Genomic DNA, 19,047 nt, shown 5'->3' with positions numbered 1-19,047 from the left:
ATTCTGTGGACATGAACGGGACACCCAGATGGTATGTTGCCTCCCTGGTGCTAGGGTCAGGGATGTCTCGGAAAGTGTCCACAGAATTTTAGAGGGAGTGGGGGAGGCAGAGCCACCAGATGTCTTGGTACATATTGGTACCAATAACAGGAAGGGAATTCAAAGAGGTCCTGAAGAGAGAATTTAGAAAGCTGATAAGCAGGACCTCCAGGGTAGTAATTTCTAGCTTGCTACCTGTGTCATGAGCGAGTGAGGGTAGAAACAGGATGATTCGGCAAGTAAGTTGCATGGCTGAAGAGCTCGTGCAGGGGACAGGGCTTCAGGTTCTTGGATCATTGGGACCTTTATGGGAGAGGTTACGACCTTTATAAAAGCGATAGGTTGCAACTGAACCTGAGGGAGTTCCAATATTCTCACAGCCAGGTTTGTTCGAGCTGTTGGGGAAGGTTTAAACTAATTTGGCAGGGGGATTGGGACCGGAGTGAGGGGATTCAAGATAGGATGGATAATGAAAAAACAAAGAAGGCATGCAGTCAGGCTGTCAGGAAGGGCAGGCAGATAATAGGACAAAATTGCAGCCAGCAAGGTAAGTATCAGTGCATTAAGAATGCAGAATCAAGAAAGGTAGCAAATACAGTACTCAAAGTGTTGTATCTCAATGCACGGAGAGAGCATAAGGTGGATGATCTTGTTGCACTAACAGAGATTGTCAGGTATGATGTTGTGGCCATTACTGAATCTTGGCTGAAGGATGGCTGTAGTTGGGAGCTGAATGTCCAGGGTTACACATTGTTTGGAGGGATAGGATGTTGGGCAGAGAGGTTGGCATGGTTCTGCTGGTAAAGAATGGTATCAAATCAGTAGAAAGATGTGACATAGGATTAGAAGATGTTGAATCCTTGTGGGTTGAGTTAAGAAACTGCGAGGATAAAAAGACCCTGATGGCAGTTTTATACAGGCCTCCCAACAGTACCTGGGATGTGGACCACAGGTTACAATGGGATATAGCGAAGGTGTGTCAAAAGGGCAATATTACGGTAGTCATGTGAGATTTTAACATGCAGGTAGATTGTGAAAATCAGGCTGGTAATGGATCTCAAGAGGGTGAATTTGTTGAATGCCTACGAGATGGTGTTTTAGAGCGGTTTGTCACTGAGCCTCCTAGGGGATCATCTGTACTGGACTGGGTGTTATGTAACGAACTGGAGGCAATTAGGGAGTTTAAGGTAAAAGAAACTTTAGGAGGCAGTGATCACAATGTGATTGAGTTCAACATGAAATTTGATGGGGAGAAAGTAATGTCTGATATCGTAGTATTTCACTGGAGTAAAGGAAATTACAGTGGGCTGAGAGAGGAGATGAACAAAGTAAATAGGAAGGAGGTGCTGGCAAGGATGACAGCTGAGCAGCAATGCCATAAGTTTCTGGGAAAAATAAGGAAGTTGCAAGATGGATCGATTCCAAAAACAAAGAAATACACAAATGGCAAAATGGTACAACCATGGCTGACAAGGGTATTCAAAGCTAATGTAAAAGCAAAAGAGAGGGCATACAACAAATCCAAAATTAGTGGGAAGACAGGGGATTGGGAAGCTTTTAAATACCTACTGAGGGCAACTAAAAGTATCATTAAGAGGGAAAAGATGAAATATGAGAGCAAGCTAGATAGTAAAAGCTTTTACAAGTATGCAAAGACAAAAATTAAGGCCGGAGAAATAATAATGGGGAATGAGGAGATGGCTCTTGGACTAAATGAGTATTTTGCATCAGTCGTCACTGTGGAAGACACTAGCAGTGTGCCAGATGTTGAGGGGTGTGAATGTAGAGAAATGGGTGCAGTTACTATTACAAGGGAGAAGGTGCTTTAAAAGCTGAAAGACCTAAGGGTATATAAGTCACCCAGAACAGGTGAACTGCACGCTAGGGTTCTGAAAAAGTTAGTGGTAGAGATTGTGGAGGCATTAGAAATGATCTTTCAAAAATCATTGGACTCTGGCGTGGTGCCAGAGGACTGGAAAATTGCAAATATCACTTCACTCTTTAAGAAAGGAGGAAGGCAGCAGAAAGGATATTATAGAGCAGTTAACTTGACCTCAGTGATTGAGAAGATGTTTGTGTCAATTGTTAAGGACGAGGTTATGGAGTACTTGGTGACACAGGACAAGATAGGACAAAGTCAGCATGGTAAGGGAAAATCTTGCTGTTTGAACCTATTGGAATTCTTTGAGGAGATTACAAGTAGGATAGATAAAGGGGTTGCAGTGGGTGTTGTATATTTGGATTTTCAGAAGGCTTTTGACAAGGTGCCACACATGAAGCTGCTTCCAACTTAAGAGCCCATGGCACTACAAGAAAGTTACCAGCATGACTGGAGCATTTGCTGATTGGTAGGAGGCAGCGAATGGGAATAAAAGGATTCTTTTTTTGGTTGGCTGCCAGCGACTAGTGGTGTTCTACAGGGATAGGTGTTGGGACCACTTCTTTTTATGATGTATGTTTATGAGTAGATGGCTTTGTTGCCAAGTTTGCAGTTGATATGAAGATTGGTGGAGGGACAGGTAGTGTTGGGTAAATAGATAGGCTGCAGAAAGACTTGGACAGATTAAGAGAATGGGCGAAAAGTGGTGAATGAAATACAGTGTTGGAAAATGCATGGTCATGCACTTTGGTAGAGGAATTAAATGTGAAGACTATTTTTCTAAACAGGGAGAAATCCAAAAATCTGAGATGCAAAGGGACTTGAGAGTCCTTGGTCAAAACACTCTAAAGGTTTACTTACAGGTAGAGTCGGTGGAGAGGAAGGCAAATGGAATGTTAGCGTTCATTTCAAGAGGTCAAGAATACAGGAGCAGGGATGTGACACTGAGGCTTTATAAAACACTGGTGAGGCCTCATCTTGAGTATTGTAAACAGTTTTTGGCTCCTCATCTAAGAAGAGATGTGCTGGCATTGGAGAGGGTTCAGAGGAGATTCACAAGGATGATACCCGGAATGAAAGGGTTATCATACAAGAAACGTTTGATAGCTTTGGATATGTACTCACAAAAAAGGGGAAGAATGAGGGGTGATCTCATTGAAACCATCCAAATGTTGAAAGGCCTAGACAGAGTAGATGTGGAAAGGATGTTTCCCATGGTGGGGGGGTTTAGGACAAGAGGGCACAGCCTCAGGATAGAGGAGCATCCATCTAAGACAGATGCAGAGAAATTTCTTTGCCAGAGGGTGGTGAATTTGTGGAATTTATTATCATAGGCAGCTGTGGAGGCCAGGTCGCTGGGTGTATTTAAGGCAGAGATTGATAGGTTGTTGATTGGCCATGGCATCAAAGGTTACAGGGAGAAGGTCACGGAGTGGGGCTAAGGAGGGGAACAAAAATGGATCAGCAATGATTGAATGGCAGAGAAGACTCAATGGTCCAAGTTACCCAATTCTGCTCCTGTATCTTATAGTCTTATGGTTTTAATAGCAACACAAAAACCACAAGTGGAATATGTTTCCAAGCTAGTGGTCATGATATGTTTAAGCACTTGTTTTCATTTTGAGCAAATGATTCTGATGATAAACCTTTGTATTCATGTACACATTTTACAAAGCACAGAATCTGCCTCTGCAGTTATTAAGAAGGATGCTAAAGCCTTGAAGAGCTTGCAAGGCAGGTTTATCTAAAATGTGCCGCAGATAAGGAGAGCAGTTACATGCAGAGATGTTGTGAGTGTTTCTTTTTATAACAAGGGAGGAAATATTCAAAATTGTATCAGTTTGATATAAGGAAGAAATTAAATATTCATTACTATAATAGCCTGATAGAAGGAAGTCAGAAAAAATGGTTTCTACTTGGACATGGTAGAAATTGAACTCAGTATTCAGGATATAGGGCTTGGCAAGATTAAGGGAATAGTTTGAGAGGATTGCTTAAATCAAAACTGTTATAGATTTGATGGGCAAATTGCCTACTGTGTTGTGACAGTTGTGTGATTCCACTGCAACATTAGAAACAGAAATAAACCTTATTTTCAGCCTCAGCATCAGTCCTGATGCTAAGTTCTAAGTGTCGACAATCCCCTTCCTCCCACAGATGCTGCTTGACATGCTGAGTTCCTCCAGTAGATTGCGCAGCCCCGATTGCTGAAGGGTTTTTCTGTTAGTGATTACTTTCTGTCTCTTAATTCTCACTCCAGTTATCTTTTGATTACTTACACTCAACTTGCCAATTTAATATTGATTCTTTTAAATTAGGTACCATTTAATGCTGTACACTTCATCAAAGTAAAACTGAATGGGGAGGTCCCAACTGCACAATACTGCTCATGTGGGTCAAGAATATTGGATTATGGTCATAATTACTTGGAGCATGTTATGTGCATGCAGATACTGTGTGCATTAAGTGCCATTGATTCCTTCTGAAAGTAGAGATTTTTCCCCTGAAGGACATATAAGCTGAAATGGAGAGGAGGAGGGATTTACTTCTATAATGCACAAACTCTTGTTCAGATAATTGTTTAGTAATTATTTCTTAGACTTCATTAGATCTGTATTGTGATAATTTAATAATGTGTATCAGTTCATTATGAAGATATGTTGCTGATGTAATTCTAACCATGAAAAAAAAGTTCTGACCTGTTGTGCAGATTGCAAGATTGCATGATTGTAATTTGCCCAACTCACAGCATCATGCCATATTTGATAAATGCCGTGGTTCCAGAATTCCAAGTGCTCCCCTGATCTGGTACCAAGAGCCGAGTGATCGCACAGAAATCAGAAAACCCGGAGAGGCCTCAGCAAGTCAGGCAGCATCTATGGAAAGGAAGAGTCAATATTGGTCAGGAACCTTCATTCTGCTGTGCTGTCCTCCTCACCTTCAGCCTTTTCCCATGGTTGATTTCTCTACTAACAGAGGGCATAAATTTAAGACAACAGGGGCGAAGTTTAAAGGATATGTGCGCTGCAATTTTTCTTTTTACATCGTGTGGTGGTGGAGGTAGTTATGATAGAAGCTTTTTAAACCGTGCTTAGATGGGCACATGGCTTTGCAGAGAATGGAAGTGTATGGTCCATATACAGGCAGAAGGGATTAGTGTTAATATGTATCATTGGTTTAACTAATTTGGCACGGCTTTGTGGGCTGAAGGCCTCTTCCTGTACTGTACTGCTCTTTGAATGGTATTTATGGATCTTTGTAAATGACTTGACTGGCATCCAAACACTCCAAATAACTGCTTATACTATCCCAAGTACTGACTCTTTGACTGCTTGCTCTGAAAGCATACAATCATTTTTGCATGGTTCTCAGAATTTAATGTGAGCATAAAGGACCGTTTTCTATTTTGCTACATCTCTCATTTGTCTGTTTTTTTCTGGCTTACTCTCGATTAGTTCAATAACTTTACCATTCAACCATAGATGCTTACACAATGGGGTTCTTCTGACCAAGGATCTCACTAACATTTGCTTCACACGCTGTTCCATTATGAATTCAACAAGCGGGCGACTCCTGTTGACAAACAATCATTGTTAATGCTGGAAATCCGCATGATTTTGGAAAAACATCTTTAATCTTCCCATAAAATCAATAAAGAGCATGATATTTAGGATACTATCAACTTGCTCTGATAATGTACCAAAACAGCACATTTCTATCAACTTTGCGACTTCTACTACTACATATCACTTCATTTTGCAATTGTTTTGGCACACAATCCTTTGCATACATTATTCCAACTCCTGGGGTTTCCTCCACTAGAGCAAGATGGTCACTTAGCTGCCTATTTAATCTGGGCTTTGTATTCATCATAATTTCAAATCCACCTCTTGTCAAGTACATCACTCCTGCTATCTAGATCATCAGAGGGACCTTTGTGGAAAAAGCTGCCTACCTCCTTGGTATTGCTTGCCAAGACAAGTAACACCACTTTAAAAGAAAATTAAATATTAGTTAAGAACCTGCTTCATTCTTCTCCAGCTTTACATGTTCTAAAATCAAATAAGCTGTACTAACTTAGGCTCATTTATCTTTCTGTTTCATAGAACAAATCATAAAGAATGAGCTACGAATAAAGCTTCCTCTCTTTATGGCTGTCAGTACTCAACTAACAGATTGCTGATGGAAGAATATATAAAATGCTAAATGACAAGGTGCTTTCAGGTCTTAAAGGGACAATCCCATTCTAATTCTGCATGAACAGAAGGCAAAAACTAGAACAATAATGTAATCTGCCACCACATTGTTAGTTTCTATCAGTTATAAAGCTTTAAAAGAATGTTAAGGCTTCAGAGTTTATGTATTTGAAATTATATCAAGAAAACCTGCTGAGCATAAATCGCTGAAGAAAAATTACCAAGCGGTATTACAACTTGAATAGGCACGGTGCATCCTGGGAAATTCACTGCATTGCACATGCTCTGACTACAGAATAGAAATGTGGTGGAAAAGCAAAGATGTCAATAAAGACATCATGCTGAAGTTTTTGGGGAAAGTTCAGGTTTTTTAAAATTAAAACCTTATGAAATCCAAAATTGAAATTTTAGGATAAAGTATATATAATTTTAAATTGTATACCTCAGTTAAACTGTATTGAAGACAAATATTGGATTGAGAAAAGTTACATCAATGATTTGCACGAAAGCTGTTGTTATGTTCTGCGTAATCAAGCTTCCAATATGATGAGAGAAAAACCTGACCGTTCAAGTTGTACATACTAACTTTTAAAAAAAGGACAATAAAAACATATAGCAGTTTGGGAAGTAGCTGGTGACAAGACAGTGTGACAGACTGCAAGTAGAACTATAAAGCAGAATCATCAAAAACTCTCACCCCTAACCTTGTGATGAAGATGATTAATTGTGAAATGCACGGCATTGTAGTTGGGCTGGTAGATGCTGGGCAATGTTTGCATCAAATAAGTGACAGCTGATGATTATTTGGGGAAAAAAAGTAAAGTGAAGGAAGGAATTGTATAGCTTGTAGAGCTGCTGCCTCATAATTCACAACTCAGGTTCTATTCTGACCTCTGGTGTTGTCTGAGGAGAGAACAGAAAATCTCTCTTGACTGCCTTGCTCCCCATCTCCCCCCCCCCCCACCGGCATTATCTGGCTTCCTCCTATATCTCAAAGTTGTGCTGGTTGATATGGCACTTGGCTTTGTATGGTGCATGCACTGCTGGTGATAGAATTGGGGAGAACATGGGAAGAATAGGATCACTATGAATGGGTGTTTAGGACTTGGTTCGGACTTTGATCTGGAGGGCCAGTTTCAGGGCTGTATGGCTATGAATTGCACAATACCTCCAATCAAGGTGATCTGATGGGTGAGGAACTTGTAAACAGCAGAAATTTATTTCTTCTTTCTGATAAAACGCAATGCTCTACTTTCTCCCTCCACAGTTGCTGCTGAGTATTTCCAGAATTTTCTCTTTACTGTGTCAAAAGAAAACCTACAATCAATGTGTGTTTTGGAAAACCAGAATAAAACTAGCATGCTTGCTTCTGACTGGAGCATATTGGAAATAATGATATTGTTTCATTATTCAATTTAGTGAAATATTTATTCATGTTTTATAAATCTTTTGCTTTTAAGGGGATTTGCTGGATTTTTTGAAATGGAGAGCCCACCCAGAAAGAATATGTGACATTCTCTCAAAATTCAAAGATATCGATGGTGCAGAAATAGTTAAGGTAGACTGCATTGTTTACATTTAATATTTTAAAGCACATTACTTAAAATGTATTTGGTTTGTTCGATAAGCATATGTCTGCAGTTTCATTTGAATGTCTCATAGTTTTTGCAAGATACACTGGATGCGTTATTTGGAATTTTGGATGAGAATTCCCAAAAGTATGGATTGAAAGTTTTTGATTCACTGGTGAGTGTTTTGAAATTTTACTTCCAATTGATTGATTAATCTCTATTATTGTAATTCCTTTTCAAGTTTAATGTTTCCATTACAAATTAAATTTTACATGTTCGTCCAAGCGATTGCATAGAGAAAAACAAAGTTATATTGTTCTCTTAACAATTATAGTTTGCAGACAGCAGTCCATTGTATTAAAAATTATTTAAAGCTTATTTCACTATATTGTATTGGAACACCTTGATCACAAATGCCTATGTCTTTCACAGGTTCATATCATAAATTTGCTCCAGGATATCAAGTTTCAGCATTTTAAGCCAGTTATGGATACGTACATAGAGAGTCATTTTGCCGGAGCATTAGCCTACAGGTACTATCTGATGCAGTTATACATTAACTCTTAGTCCCTTGCATTCCCACTGGGTTGTTTGTATCTGAAAATACCACATGATGTTCATTTCGGAAAACCATATCCTGCATTAAAATGTAATTGCAGTAGTCTGAAAAATTTGGTTTTCCAAAAGCTCAATGCAGAGTACTGCTGATTTCTATTTGAGCTATATTTTTAAAACAATGATTATCCAATGAGCTAAATACTTCTGTTACTGGGTTTCTCTCCTTTAGCTTTCTAATAGTTCAGCTGCAGTGGTGTTATAATAGTGAAATTAAAAGCTGCACTGAACTTTCCAAATTCGGAGATGATCTTATAAACTACAGGGCTCACATGTATAGATTAGTTGGCCTGTCTTATCTGCGAACGTAATTAGATCATGAAGTCATTGTTGCTCGTCGTGAAGCGGACCTTTTGGCCTGCCATGTGCATCTCTGTGTTTACTAATCTCCCAGCGCTAATCCTTGGCCTTTATCTGTTGGCAATTCAAACAATCCTCTCGATGCTTTTTAAAGCTTCTGAGAGTACATGTGTCCTCCACACTCCAAGGCAGTATGTTTCAGATGTGAGGGGAAATAAAAGCTTCGGTATGAAATTTGTACGATCACAGGGAACAGATGCAAACTCCACAGTATGCAGCCAGCAGATCGTGGCATTCCACAGAAAAGAAGTGACAATGCAATTTGTTGAACTTGTGTGTAATTTGGTGTCAGTGCTGTCTTGGCTGCGGTCTTGCCTGTTGAGCACAAAGTTTGTGGATCCCAATCCAGAGGCCTGTGCACAAAATCTGACTCGTTATCGATGAAATGTTCAACTGCAAAAGGGGCTGTTGTTTTGGATGTGAGATTAAACCAAAGCCTTGGTAACATGCCCAGGTTGAAAGATTCAGTGTTGCAGTTTTGATCAGAATGAGTATTGGGTTTAATATCACCACCATGTCATGAAATTGGTTGCCTTTGCAGCAGCACAATGTAATACATAGTAATGGAGAAAAACTTTGTATATATAATGAGTGTGTATCTCTTAAATTAAATAAGTAGTGCAAAAATAAAAAAAACAGTGAGGTAGCGTTCATGGATTCAACGTCCATTCAGAAATTGAATAGGAGAGGGGCAAAGGTTGTTCCTGAATTGTTGAGTACAGGTTTCCCCTGCTATCCAAAGGTAGAGCATTCCTATAAAATCATTTGTAAACCGAAATGTCGTAAAGAAGCGATTACCATTAATTTATATGGGAAAATTTTTTGAGCATTCCCAGACCCAAAAAATAACCTACCAAATCAAACCAAATAACACAAAAAACCTAAAATAACACTAACATGTAGTAAAAGTAGGAATGATGTGATAAAGACCCAGCTATGTAAAGTAGAAATATTGTATGTACAGTGTAGTTTCATTTATCAAAATTGGAAAGGCAGCGAGCTAAAATTGATTTGGAGAAAAAAAACGGCACGTACACGCCTACACACGTACATGCATACTCACGTACACGCTTGCGCCCACAACTGCCTGCACACGGTTTCATGGTCATGGGAGTAAACACACGTATAAAGCAGGCGTCTTTTTTTCGTAAAAGTGAAAATCCTCTTTGGTTAGCGAAAACAGGTACTAATGTAGGTCTTTCGTAACAGTGAGCTGTCATAAAGCAAATTTTCGAAAAATGGGGGCCACCTTTACGTGACTGTACCTCCCTTCTGACCATAGCAATGAGAACAGAGCATGCCCTGGGTGATGGGGGTCCTTAATGATGTTGCCTTTTTGAAGCTTGGCTCCTTGAAGATGTCCTGGATATTATGGTGGCTAATGGCCATGATGGCGCCGACTAAGGTTGCAATTCTCTGCAACTTGTTTTGATCCTGTGCAGTAGTCCTCCCAAGCCAGACAGTATTGAAGCCAATTGGAATGCTCTCCTCAGTACATCTGTAGAAATTTGCAAGTATCTGCAGTGACATACCAAATCTCCTCTAACTCCTAATGAAATATAGCCACTGTTGTGCTGCCTTTGTAGCTGCATCGATATACTGGGCCCAGGATAGATCCTCAGAGATGCTGCCACCCAGAAACTTGAAATTGCTCACTCTCTCCACTTCTGATCCCTTGAAGACTTGTCTTACCCTTTCTGAAGTCCATAATCAGATGATGTATGAGGACGCTGTCCTTTATCTTGATGAAGGGTTGTCTTTCAATCGACATCCCAAAAGAAAATCAGAAGGCCAATAATGTTGGAAAACTAAAGTTGAAACAAAAGAAAATTGTGAACACTTAGCATGTAATGTAGCATCTGTGGAATGCAAAATAGAGCCAGCTAATGCTTAAGATAAAAGACCCTTCTTGAGAAGTGTTTCCAGTATCTTATGCTTTTATCTCCCTCCCAAAAAATAACTGGTTATTATTATATTGCTGTTGATGAAAATTTGCAGAGGTAGACTGTCACACTCAACACATTACATTGGTGCCTATACTTCCAATCTATCAGCTGTAAAGGACTTCAGGAAGTGCTGCTGTTGTGAAAGATGCAATGTGCCATTTCCCCCCCATTCTGGGGTTCCAGAATGCCCACATTGAATGAATGTGGATGTATCTACATGTTGAAGGCAGCGCACTGAGCTCAGGACTATACTAAAGGAAGGTCATGAAAGCAGGAGTGAAGACAGGGGTTGTATTGACAGCATCCTGAGCAACTGCTTCACTGCCTGGTTCGGAAATTTCACCAGCTCGGATCGCAAGACCCTGCAGTGGATAGTGAGGTCAACTGAGAAGATCATCGGGGTCTCTCTTCCCACCATCATGGACATTTACACTAGACGCTGCATCTGCAAAGGAAACAGCATTATGAAGGACCCCCAATGCACCCCTCATACAATCTCTTCTCCCTCCTGCCATCTGGGAAAAGGCTCCGAAGCAGATATAGCACGACCAGACTATATAACAGTTTCTTCCCCCAAGCTATCAGACTCCTCAATACCCGAAGCCTGGACTGACACCTTGTCCTATTGTCCTGTTTATTATTTATTGTAATGCCTGGACTGTTTTTGTGCACTTTATGCAGTCCTGTGTAGGTCTGTAGTCTAGTGTAGCTTTCTCTGTGTTGTTTTTTTTTTACGTTGTTCAGTCTAGTTTTTGTACTGTGTCATGTAACACCATGGTCCTGAAAAACATTGTCTCATTTTCACTATGTACTGTACCAGCAGTTATGGTCAAAATGACAATAAAAGTGACTTGACTTGATACAAGATCACCATGTACTATTGCTGCTAGCATCAGTGAAATTGGTTTGAGTACAATTTCAATGTAAACAAAGCTGTAGAAACTGATCAACTTTTTATACAAATATGGAGTTTGACAGAGAAGAAAGTATGCTTTTAAGTTAATAATGATTTGTTTTTGTTAAATTGCAAATTTCTAAATGTTGCAGGGATCTTATAAAAGTACTGAAAAGATACATTGATCGTTCAATAGAAGCAGAGAGACAAGAGCATATTCAAGATGTGCTGAGGGTAAGGATTTTTACATAATTAGTGTCAATTACTCTTTTTATACTGAATACTAAAGACAAAAAGAACTTGACAAAAGCTGAAAGAAGGTTTCCGCCTTTTCAATAGTTGCGGATCAAGGGAAATTTGATGTTATACTTTTGGTACTTTTTGAATACTTTGGCTGTTTACCAATGAGCATTAAACTTAAAGAAATAACTTTGCCTTTGGATAACGTTTTAGGAGTACTTTAATGAGATTTTCATTCTCCTAAACATGAAAAGTACATGCAAGCCTGCACAAGCTTCCCTCACAGAGCAAATTTGCTATCTTAGGAATCAATCCGATGAACCTTGCAGCATTCTCTTTTGTATATATCTGTTGTTGGACAGGGAGACTGAACCAGTGCATGATATTTCCATTGTCATTTTACCAGAGCCCTGTGTAACTGGAGCAAGAAGTCTCTGATTTTGTAATCAGATCCTCTTGCTATAAAGATCGGAATACAACTTGCTGTCTTAATTGCTTACTGAATTTATCTACTAATTTATCATGTTTCATACATGGGTATACTCATAACTATTATTTCCCTTCAATCTATCACCATTTAGAAATATTCTACCTTTTTACATACTGAAGTGATTAACTTAACATTTTTCCCTGCCCTTCTCATAACCCAGGTTTCCACCTAGATTTGTATTATCAGCAAACCTAGGTATACAGCATCTCGCATGATTACCTTCCTCCAAAGCATAAAGGAGTTTGGCAACAGCCAGAGCCTTGCACAGAGGCTGAATGTGTGTCAGAATCAGAATCACCTGTAATATCACTGGCATTTATTGTGGAAGTTGTTGTTTTGTGGCAGCAGTAGATTGCAATACCTAATACTAAAAGCTGTAAATTACAGTAAGTATATATAAAGAAATAAAACTAAATTGAAGCAGGAATGTGAAAAGAGAGGGGGAAATACTCAGGTAGTAATCAAGGGTTCATTGCCCATTCCAAAATCTGATGGCGGGGGAGTAGCTGTACCTGAAATGGTCGATGTGTGCATCTCCAGGCTACTTGATGGTAGCAGTGAGAAGAGGGCATGTCCTGGGTGATGGGGGTCCTTAATGATGGATGCCTCCTTTCTGAGGCATCATTGCCTTTTGAAGGTGTCCTTGATGCTGGAGTCTCTCGTGCCCATGATGAAACTAGCTGAGTTTACAACTTCATGCAGCTTTTTCTGATCCTGTGCAGTGGCCCCTCCTTACTGTAGTGTTAATGTGACTTGGACACATTGGCAGTATTAAACACACACGTTTATTCACCAGACTTCCATTTTACAAAAACCCCGCATTCTGACATCATACGCACTCTGACCTACGAATACTCACATAATACGTCCCTCTTCTCAAGTTTTTTTTTACAATACTGTGAATTCCCAAAACAATGCCTCTAGGAATGACTTTCTAACATTACAACAACTATGACATAAACTAATAAAAATCTTAACTTCTTATACTGTATTCTACATTGTATCTTACAATACTAAGCAGTATATTTTCTTTTACTACCATAGACTAATAAACCTTTTATTTCACACCTTGGAACTTATAACGTGTGATTTTGTCTGAAACTGTGCGAGACTGTAGGTAGATCTAGTCTCTGTATCTAGCTGGAAGTTTGACTTGTCTCCCAGACCTTGCGCGATAGAACTGTGACTGTGCTTGTCCTTCAGAGTCAGTCTCTTGAGTAACCTCTGTGTCTGCATTCCCACCTCGGTCTGTCTGCGCCAAACTTTCACCGTCATTGCGTCGTGGGGTTTCGTCACGCCCCTCACTCTTGGTGTCATTTGTTTCCATGTCTGTATCCGTGGAAATGTCCTGTGTATCTGTACGTGGAAACTCCCTCTCACCTGTCTTCAGCAGATGCTTCCTGTTCCTCCTGAAGACTCTTCCATCCGGTGTGCAGACTATGAAGGATCTTGATTGCCTGTTCACAACCACAGCTGGTTGCCAAGTGTCTCCTTTCTGTATTCTGACATTTTCACCTATATGCAGATCTGGTAACTGTCTTGTATGTCTGTCATAGTAACCTTTTGCTTTATTTGCTTGTACTTTGGCTTGTCATGTACTTGAGCATTACTTTCAGGAGTCAGTAGAGTTGTGGATGTTGGCAGCTTGGACTTCAGATGACGTCCCATCAACAGCTGTGCAGGAGAGAACCCCACACCCTCAATTGGTGTGTTGCGGTAATCAGGCGGAGCAATGTACGGGTCACCGTTGCTGCTTTGTGCCTTCTTGAGCATGTTCTTCACAGTTTGTACAGATCTCTCTGCTTGTCCATTAGACTGAGCGTGCCCAGGACTGGAAGTAACATGTTGAAATTCCCAGCTTTCTGAAAACTCTCTAAACTCACCACTGGCATGTTGTGGACCATTGCAACTGACAACAATATCTGGAATACCATGTCTTGCAAATGTCGACTTCATTGCGGTAATGACACCTTGACTGGACGCGTCACTTAACTTGGTGATTTCTGGATGTTTTGAATAGTAGTTCACACAAAGCAGATATTCTGCACCATTATAGCAAAAGAGATCTGTGCCAAGCTTCTCCCATGGTCTTCCTGGTAGTGGATGGGGAAGCAAAGGCTCTCTTGGATTGCTGTTTTTATTTTCATTACAGATAGCACACAGAGCCACAATGTCCTCTATCTGAGTTGACATACCTGGCCAATAGAGAATGTCCCTTGCTCTCTCTTTACATTTCACTATCCCCAGGTGTGACTCATGAATTCTGTTGAGCATTTCCTGTCTCATTTGATTTGGTACGATGAGTTTTACTGCTTTGAACATTAGTCCTGATGCATAGCTATTTTCCTCTTTAAGTGTCCAGTATTTCTGTATTTTTTTTGGAACATCTTTTCTGTCTGTTGGCCATCCATTCATTGTAATGTCTCTTAGCATTTGCATTTCAGGATCTTCTGCAGTCGCTTTCCTGAACATGTTTATTATCAGATCTCGAGTCCATTCATCTTCAACATCCATCTCTGCTTTATCAATATTCTTGATGCATACCTCCTGTTCCACTTCAATTGTTCCAATGAACATGTCACTGTTGCACTCACTCTGTTCCACAGCATGCATTTTCCTTGCTCGCTCCTGCGATTTGCACATCTTTGCAAAGTGATTTTTCTTTCTGCATAATTTGCATGTCTTACCAAATGCTGGACGTTTTCTGTATCCATGTTTATAACCACATCTGTTGCAGTTAACTTCCTTTTGATTATCCTGTGGAGCTGGCTTTGTCCCACTCTTGTCAGTTTTCACAGCTTTTATTTTGTATACTTCAGTCTCTTCATTAAGCATTTTAACCTGACTCGACGTGATCTTGCTAGCACAGCACATATCAATCGCTTTTTCCAATGTAAGCTCTGCCTCTCTCAACAGCCTGCCTCTCACATGATCATCTCGTATACCGCATACAATCCTGTCGCGTATTAAAGAATCATGCAGTTGTCCGAACTCACAGTTTTTTGCCTTGTTCTTCAAATCTGTTACGTAGGCGTCTATAGTCTCTGTCGGTCCTTGAGCCCTCGTAAAAAATATGTGTCGAATGTACGGTAGGTTTTTTCTCGGTTCGCAGTAATCTTGAAACTTTTTCTTCAACACTTCAGTTTTACCTCACTCACCCTCTTGGAAGACAAACGTGTTGTAAACCTTTATTGCCTTCTGCTCCAGCCACATGCAGAAACGTAGCACATTGCACTTTCTCCGTCTTGTCATCTACGCCACTAGCGGTGCAAAACAACTCAAACTGCTGGAGCCATACCTTCCAATTCTCAGCAATATTACCTCATAAGCTTAAACTCGATGGTGGCTGTAACTGTGACATCTTTTTACATGTCTTCTCTTCCTTTCTGCTTTCTTCTGACACCATGTAGCGTTAATGTGACTCGGACACCGCAGTATTAAACACACACGTTTATTCAACAGACTTCCATTTTACAAAAAACCCCGTGTTCTGATGTCATATGCACTCTGACCTACAAATATTCACATAATACATTACACATACCAGATGGTGATGCAACCGGTTAGAATGCTCTCCACAGTGCATCTGTAGAAATTTGCTAGTGCCTTTGGTCACAGTCTGAAAACAGCCTGTTTACTTCTCCGTTAGCCAATTTTCAGTCTACAACAGTAAATAATTTACAACTATCAGGCTCTTGAACCAGTTGAGGATAACTTCACTCACCTCAACTCTGAACTGATTCCATAATCTACAAGACTCACTTTCAAGGACTCTACAATTTGTGTTCTATTATTTATTTCTTGATTTGCACAACTTTTCTTTTACGCCTTGGTGGTTTTCAGACTTCGTTATGTATAGTTTTTCATGAATGTTATTATTGTATTTTATTTTCCTGTAATTGTCTGCAAGAGAATGAATCACAAGGTAGTATATGATGACATATACATACTTTGATAAATTAATTCCTTTGACTTTGATGAAGTGCAAAGAACTCTAAGTATTCTTCATTTGATGCTGCCCATAAAATCTGAGCTTTTGATATAAAAATTATAAATTTGCGTGTTCTTTCACTTTGACAATATAAGTTCTTCACTCGTAGAAAAGTTGAGCTGCGGACTGCAAGCTAGTTTTCATACCGTGGGAATGGAAGTTAGAAATCTATATTGTTACCACCTGAGAAACCGAAGCTGTTACAACAACGAGCAGGGATGCCTCACCATGAGTCAATGCAAAAGTCTAGTATTACCAGAGCTTTTCTTTCATCCCTGAGCTGTGCCAATTATCAAGCTTGTTCTCAACATTACATAAGTGTGTTATCTTGTAAATGGTTGCAGATTCTAATCTGAAATACAGAATTTGATCTGAATTTCACAAATGTCCCTTGTTATTCAGTATGATGAGCTGAGACATCATTCACTGAGGTTAATGTTACCAGAGCATTAGTGGGGCTGTTGGCAAAGGCATGGGAATGTGAAGCGTTTGGAGTGCGAGTTGAGAAAATAGAAAACTGCTGATTTGCTTGTGAGGCAGGTTGCGATAAGAACATCTTGTTGAAATATCACTTGGAGACATACTGACGTTGACATTCAATCATTCCTGACATCTGTCGCAAATTAAATATATTTTTGAGTAGTTGTCTTTGCTGACTTATAACAGTGAATGAATACAAACTGGTGATTTTTAACCAGTACAACCAAGCAGGAACATCAACAGCTACTTGGCTTTATGTAGAAAATCTCTACCAATGACGAAATGTCCCAACTGTCTTCAAAACTTTAAAATTCTATAATTTTGAGGTTCTCCGATAAGGATCTGAACTTGCATTCATTCAGGTTATCTTGGTAGGGTTTGAAATAAGAGTATGAATTTTCTTTTAGTTTTATTGCAACGTTGTTTATGAAATCTGATAATTAGCTTTCCTGAGTGCTTAGCGTTCCTGCAAATTTTAGTCACATAATATGCTGAAAAAGTATGTGCAGATATTAAGTGCTAATTGATTTTTATATTTAAGGTTATTCCACAATGTATTGGCATGCACTAAGAATTACCTTGCCTAAACCCATGATGAATCCAGACAATATGGACCTTATGTACAATTTAAAGAACATTGTGTAACCCCCTGTGTCGCCTCAGGCTCTCTCAGCTCGTTCTCGTCTAGGGGGAGCAGCCTTCGGCCCCGCCAAACTGGGTAATCAGCTGATGTGGATGCTGTGTGATGTCCCCACCTCGCCCAAAAACAGACAGTACACCATATGCGATTAAATGAGTAAAATTTATAAAGGTTACTATAACTAAGTGATTAATAACGATACAGTATATATGAAGAGAAAATTAAAGAAAAGGCGCCAAACTTATCAAAGTCCAAACCACTTCGTGCACAACCGTTGGAGCTCAATTACTGAAGTCTTCTGGCCACCATTCGATCCCCTCCGAACTCCTTGACTCGCAGCTCAGGACCCTCCGAACTCCTCGACTCTCCAAACAGCTCAGGACCCTCCGAGTGGTCAACCAAGCACATCTAGCTTCATCCCCCCCCCCCCCGGAGAATCTCCCGGCCTCGGACCCCCCTTTGGGGTCCGATCCTCGCCCAGCTTAGAGCATTGCGTCCTCTCTCTCGACCCCCTCGCGCCGATCTGCCCAAAAGCCCGTCAATAAAAGCTTACAGACTCAGAAGAAAGAATATTAATCCCCATTTGGTTTACAAAGGAATACCATTCTCGTTATCAGTAAATTAGCATTCCTGCTAGTTAACAAAAGGAAACCCTTTCCCAACAGTAACAAAGAAAAAAAAGAAACCCCCTTTACACACTTCCTCCACCAAATAAAAGTCATGTCCTCATGACTACTAAATAACTCGCCACCTTTCCTGCCAACACACCGTAACCCAAGCACAAACAGTGACATCTCCTCCCCACACAGTAACCCTCACGCCCTGTTCCTCAGGCGCTACTTAGGCCAACTATCTGGGAGTTCCCTAACCCTTCTGAGGCCTCCGTACCCCCTCACCTAAACCCTTCAGGCTCGGACACAACTGGGGATACCTTGGGCCCACTACCAACTCCTCTCTCAACCTCTCACTCATGCCCCACACTGCACACAGCTAACCCTCCCCGCTACACCTGACTCAATGGGAGAAGGGCCAAAGGTCTCTTCCTCAATCGAGGGAAAGTCAGCAAAAGGCAGCATGTACCACACATCCAGCACATCATCCATCGAATCTGTATTCTTCCTCATTCCTGTGATCGGTAGCTGCTGTTTGATCTTCTCCAAACGGAAACACGTGGCCTGCACTGCTCCCGCAGTCTCTTCAACCTCCTGTTCAGTACTCACTGCACTTCTCTCCAGCTTTTTCTTCCTCATGACTTCTTCCAGATCAACTTTCAGGTTTTGCACTTCATTTGAACTGTCGATGGTCATCTTCAGGATCCCTTCAAGCTTCCGCTTCTCTCTTCTGAGATTCGTCTGTAATTTCTTCACCTCTGCAAACTCCCCTCTCTGGGTTCTCAGTTTGCTATTACCCTCAGTCAGACAACTTTCTTCATTCTCTCCAACTTGTAAGTCTTCCGAATGGTTCCAGATCACTTTCTCCAGTCTCTCCGTCTTCATATCAAACTTGATTCCATAGAGACAGTCTCTCACGAGCTGCGACCTTCGCCAGCCCTGGCACGTGTCCCGAAAACACTTGAACTCGGTAGTTCTCAGCTGCTCCTGCAACGACCTCACTTCATATTCTCCTGAGGCAAATCCAAATACCAAGAGATCATCCACATACACCAAAACTCCAAACGCCTCCACATCCCCTATGGTCTTCCACC

General features: G+C 40.5%; 1 protein-coding gene across 1 annotated transcript in view; it reads left to right on the top strand.

The window, feature by feature from the left end:
* dock4 (dedicator of cytokinesis 4) overlaps positions 1 to 19,047 on the top strand; it is a 370,374-nt gene that overhangs the window by 196,803 nt on the left and 154,524 nt on the right. The window contains exons 18-21 of the mRNA XM_059978246.1: positions 7,575 to 7,672; positions 7,777 to 7,860; positions 8,118 to 8,218; positions 11,654 to 11,735. Coding sequence (XP_059834229.1) covers positions 7,575 to 7,672; positions 7,777 to 7,860; positions 8,118 to 8,218; positions 11,654 to 11,735 — 365 coding nt within the window. The remainder of the gene's footprint in view (positions 1 to 7,574; positions 7,673 to 7,776; positions 7,861 to 8,117; positions 8,219 to 11,653; positions 11,736 to 19,047) is intronic.

The sequence above is a fragment of the Hypanus sabinus genome, chromosome 8 (assembly GCF_030144855.1).
Source record: "Hypanus sabinus isolate sHypSab1 chromosome 8, sHypSab1.hap1, whole genome shotgun sequence".
Lineage (NCBI taxonomy): Eukaryota > Metazoa > Chordata > Chondrichthyes > Myliobatiformes > Dasyatidae > Hypanus > Hypanus sabinus.
This window is presented reverse-complemented; position numbering and strand designations above follow the sequence as displayed.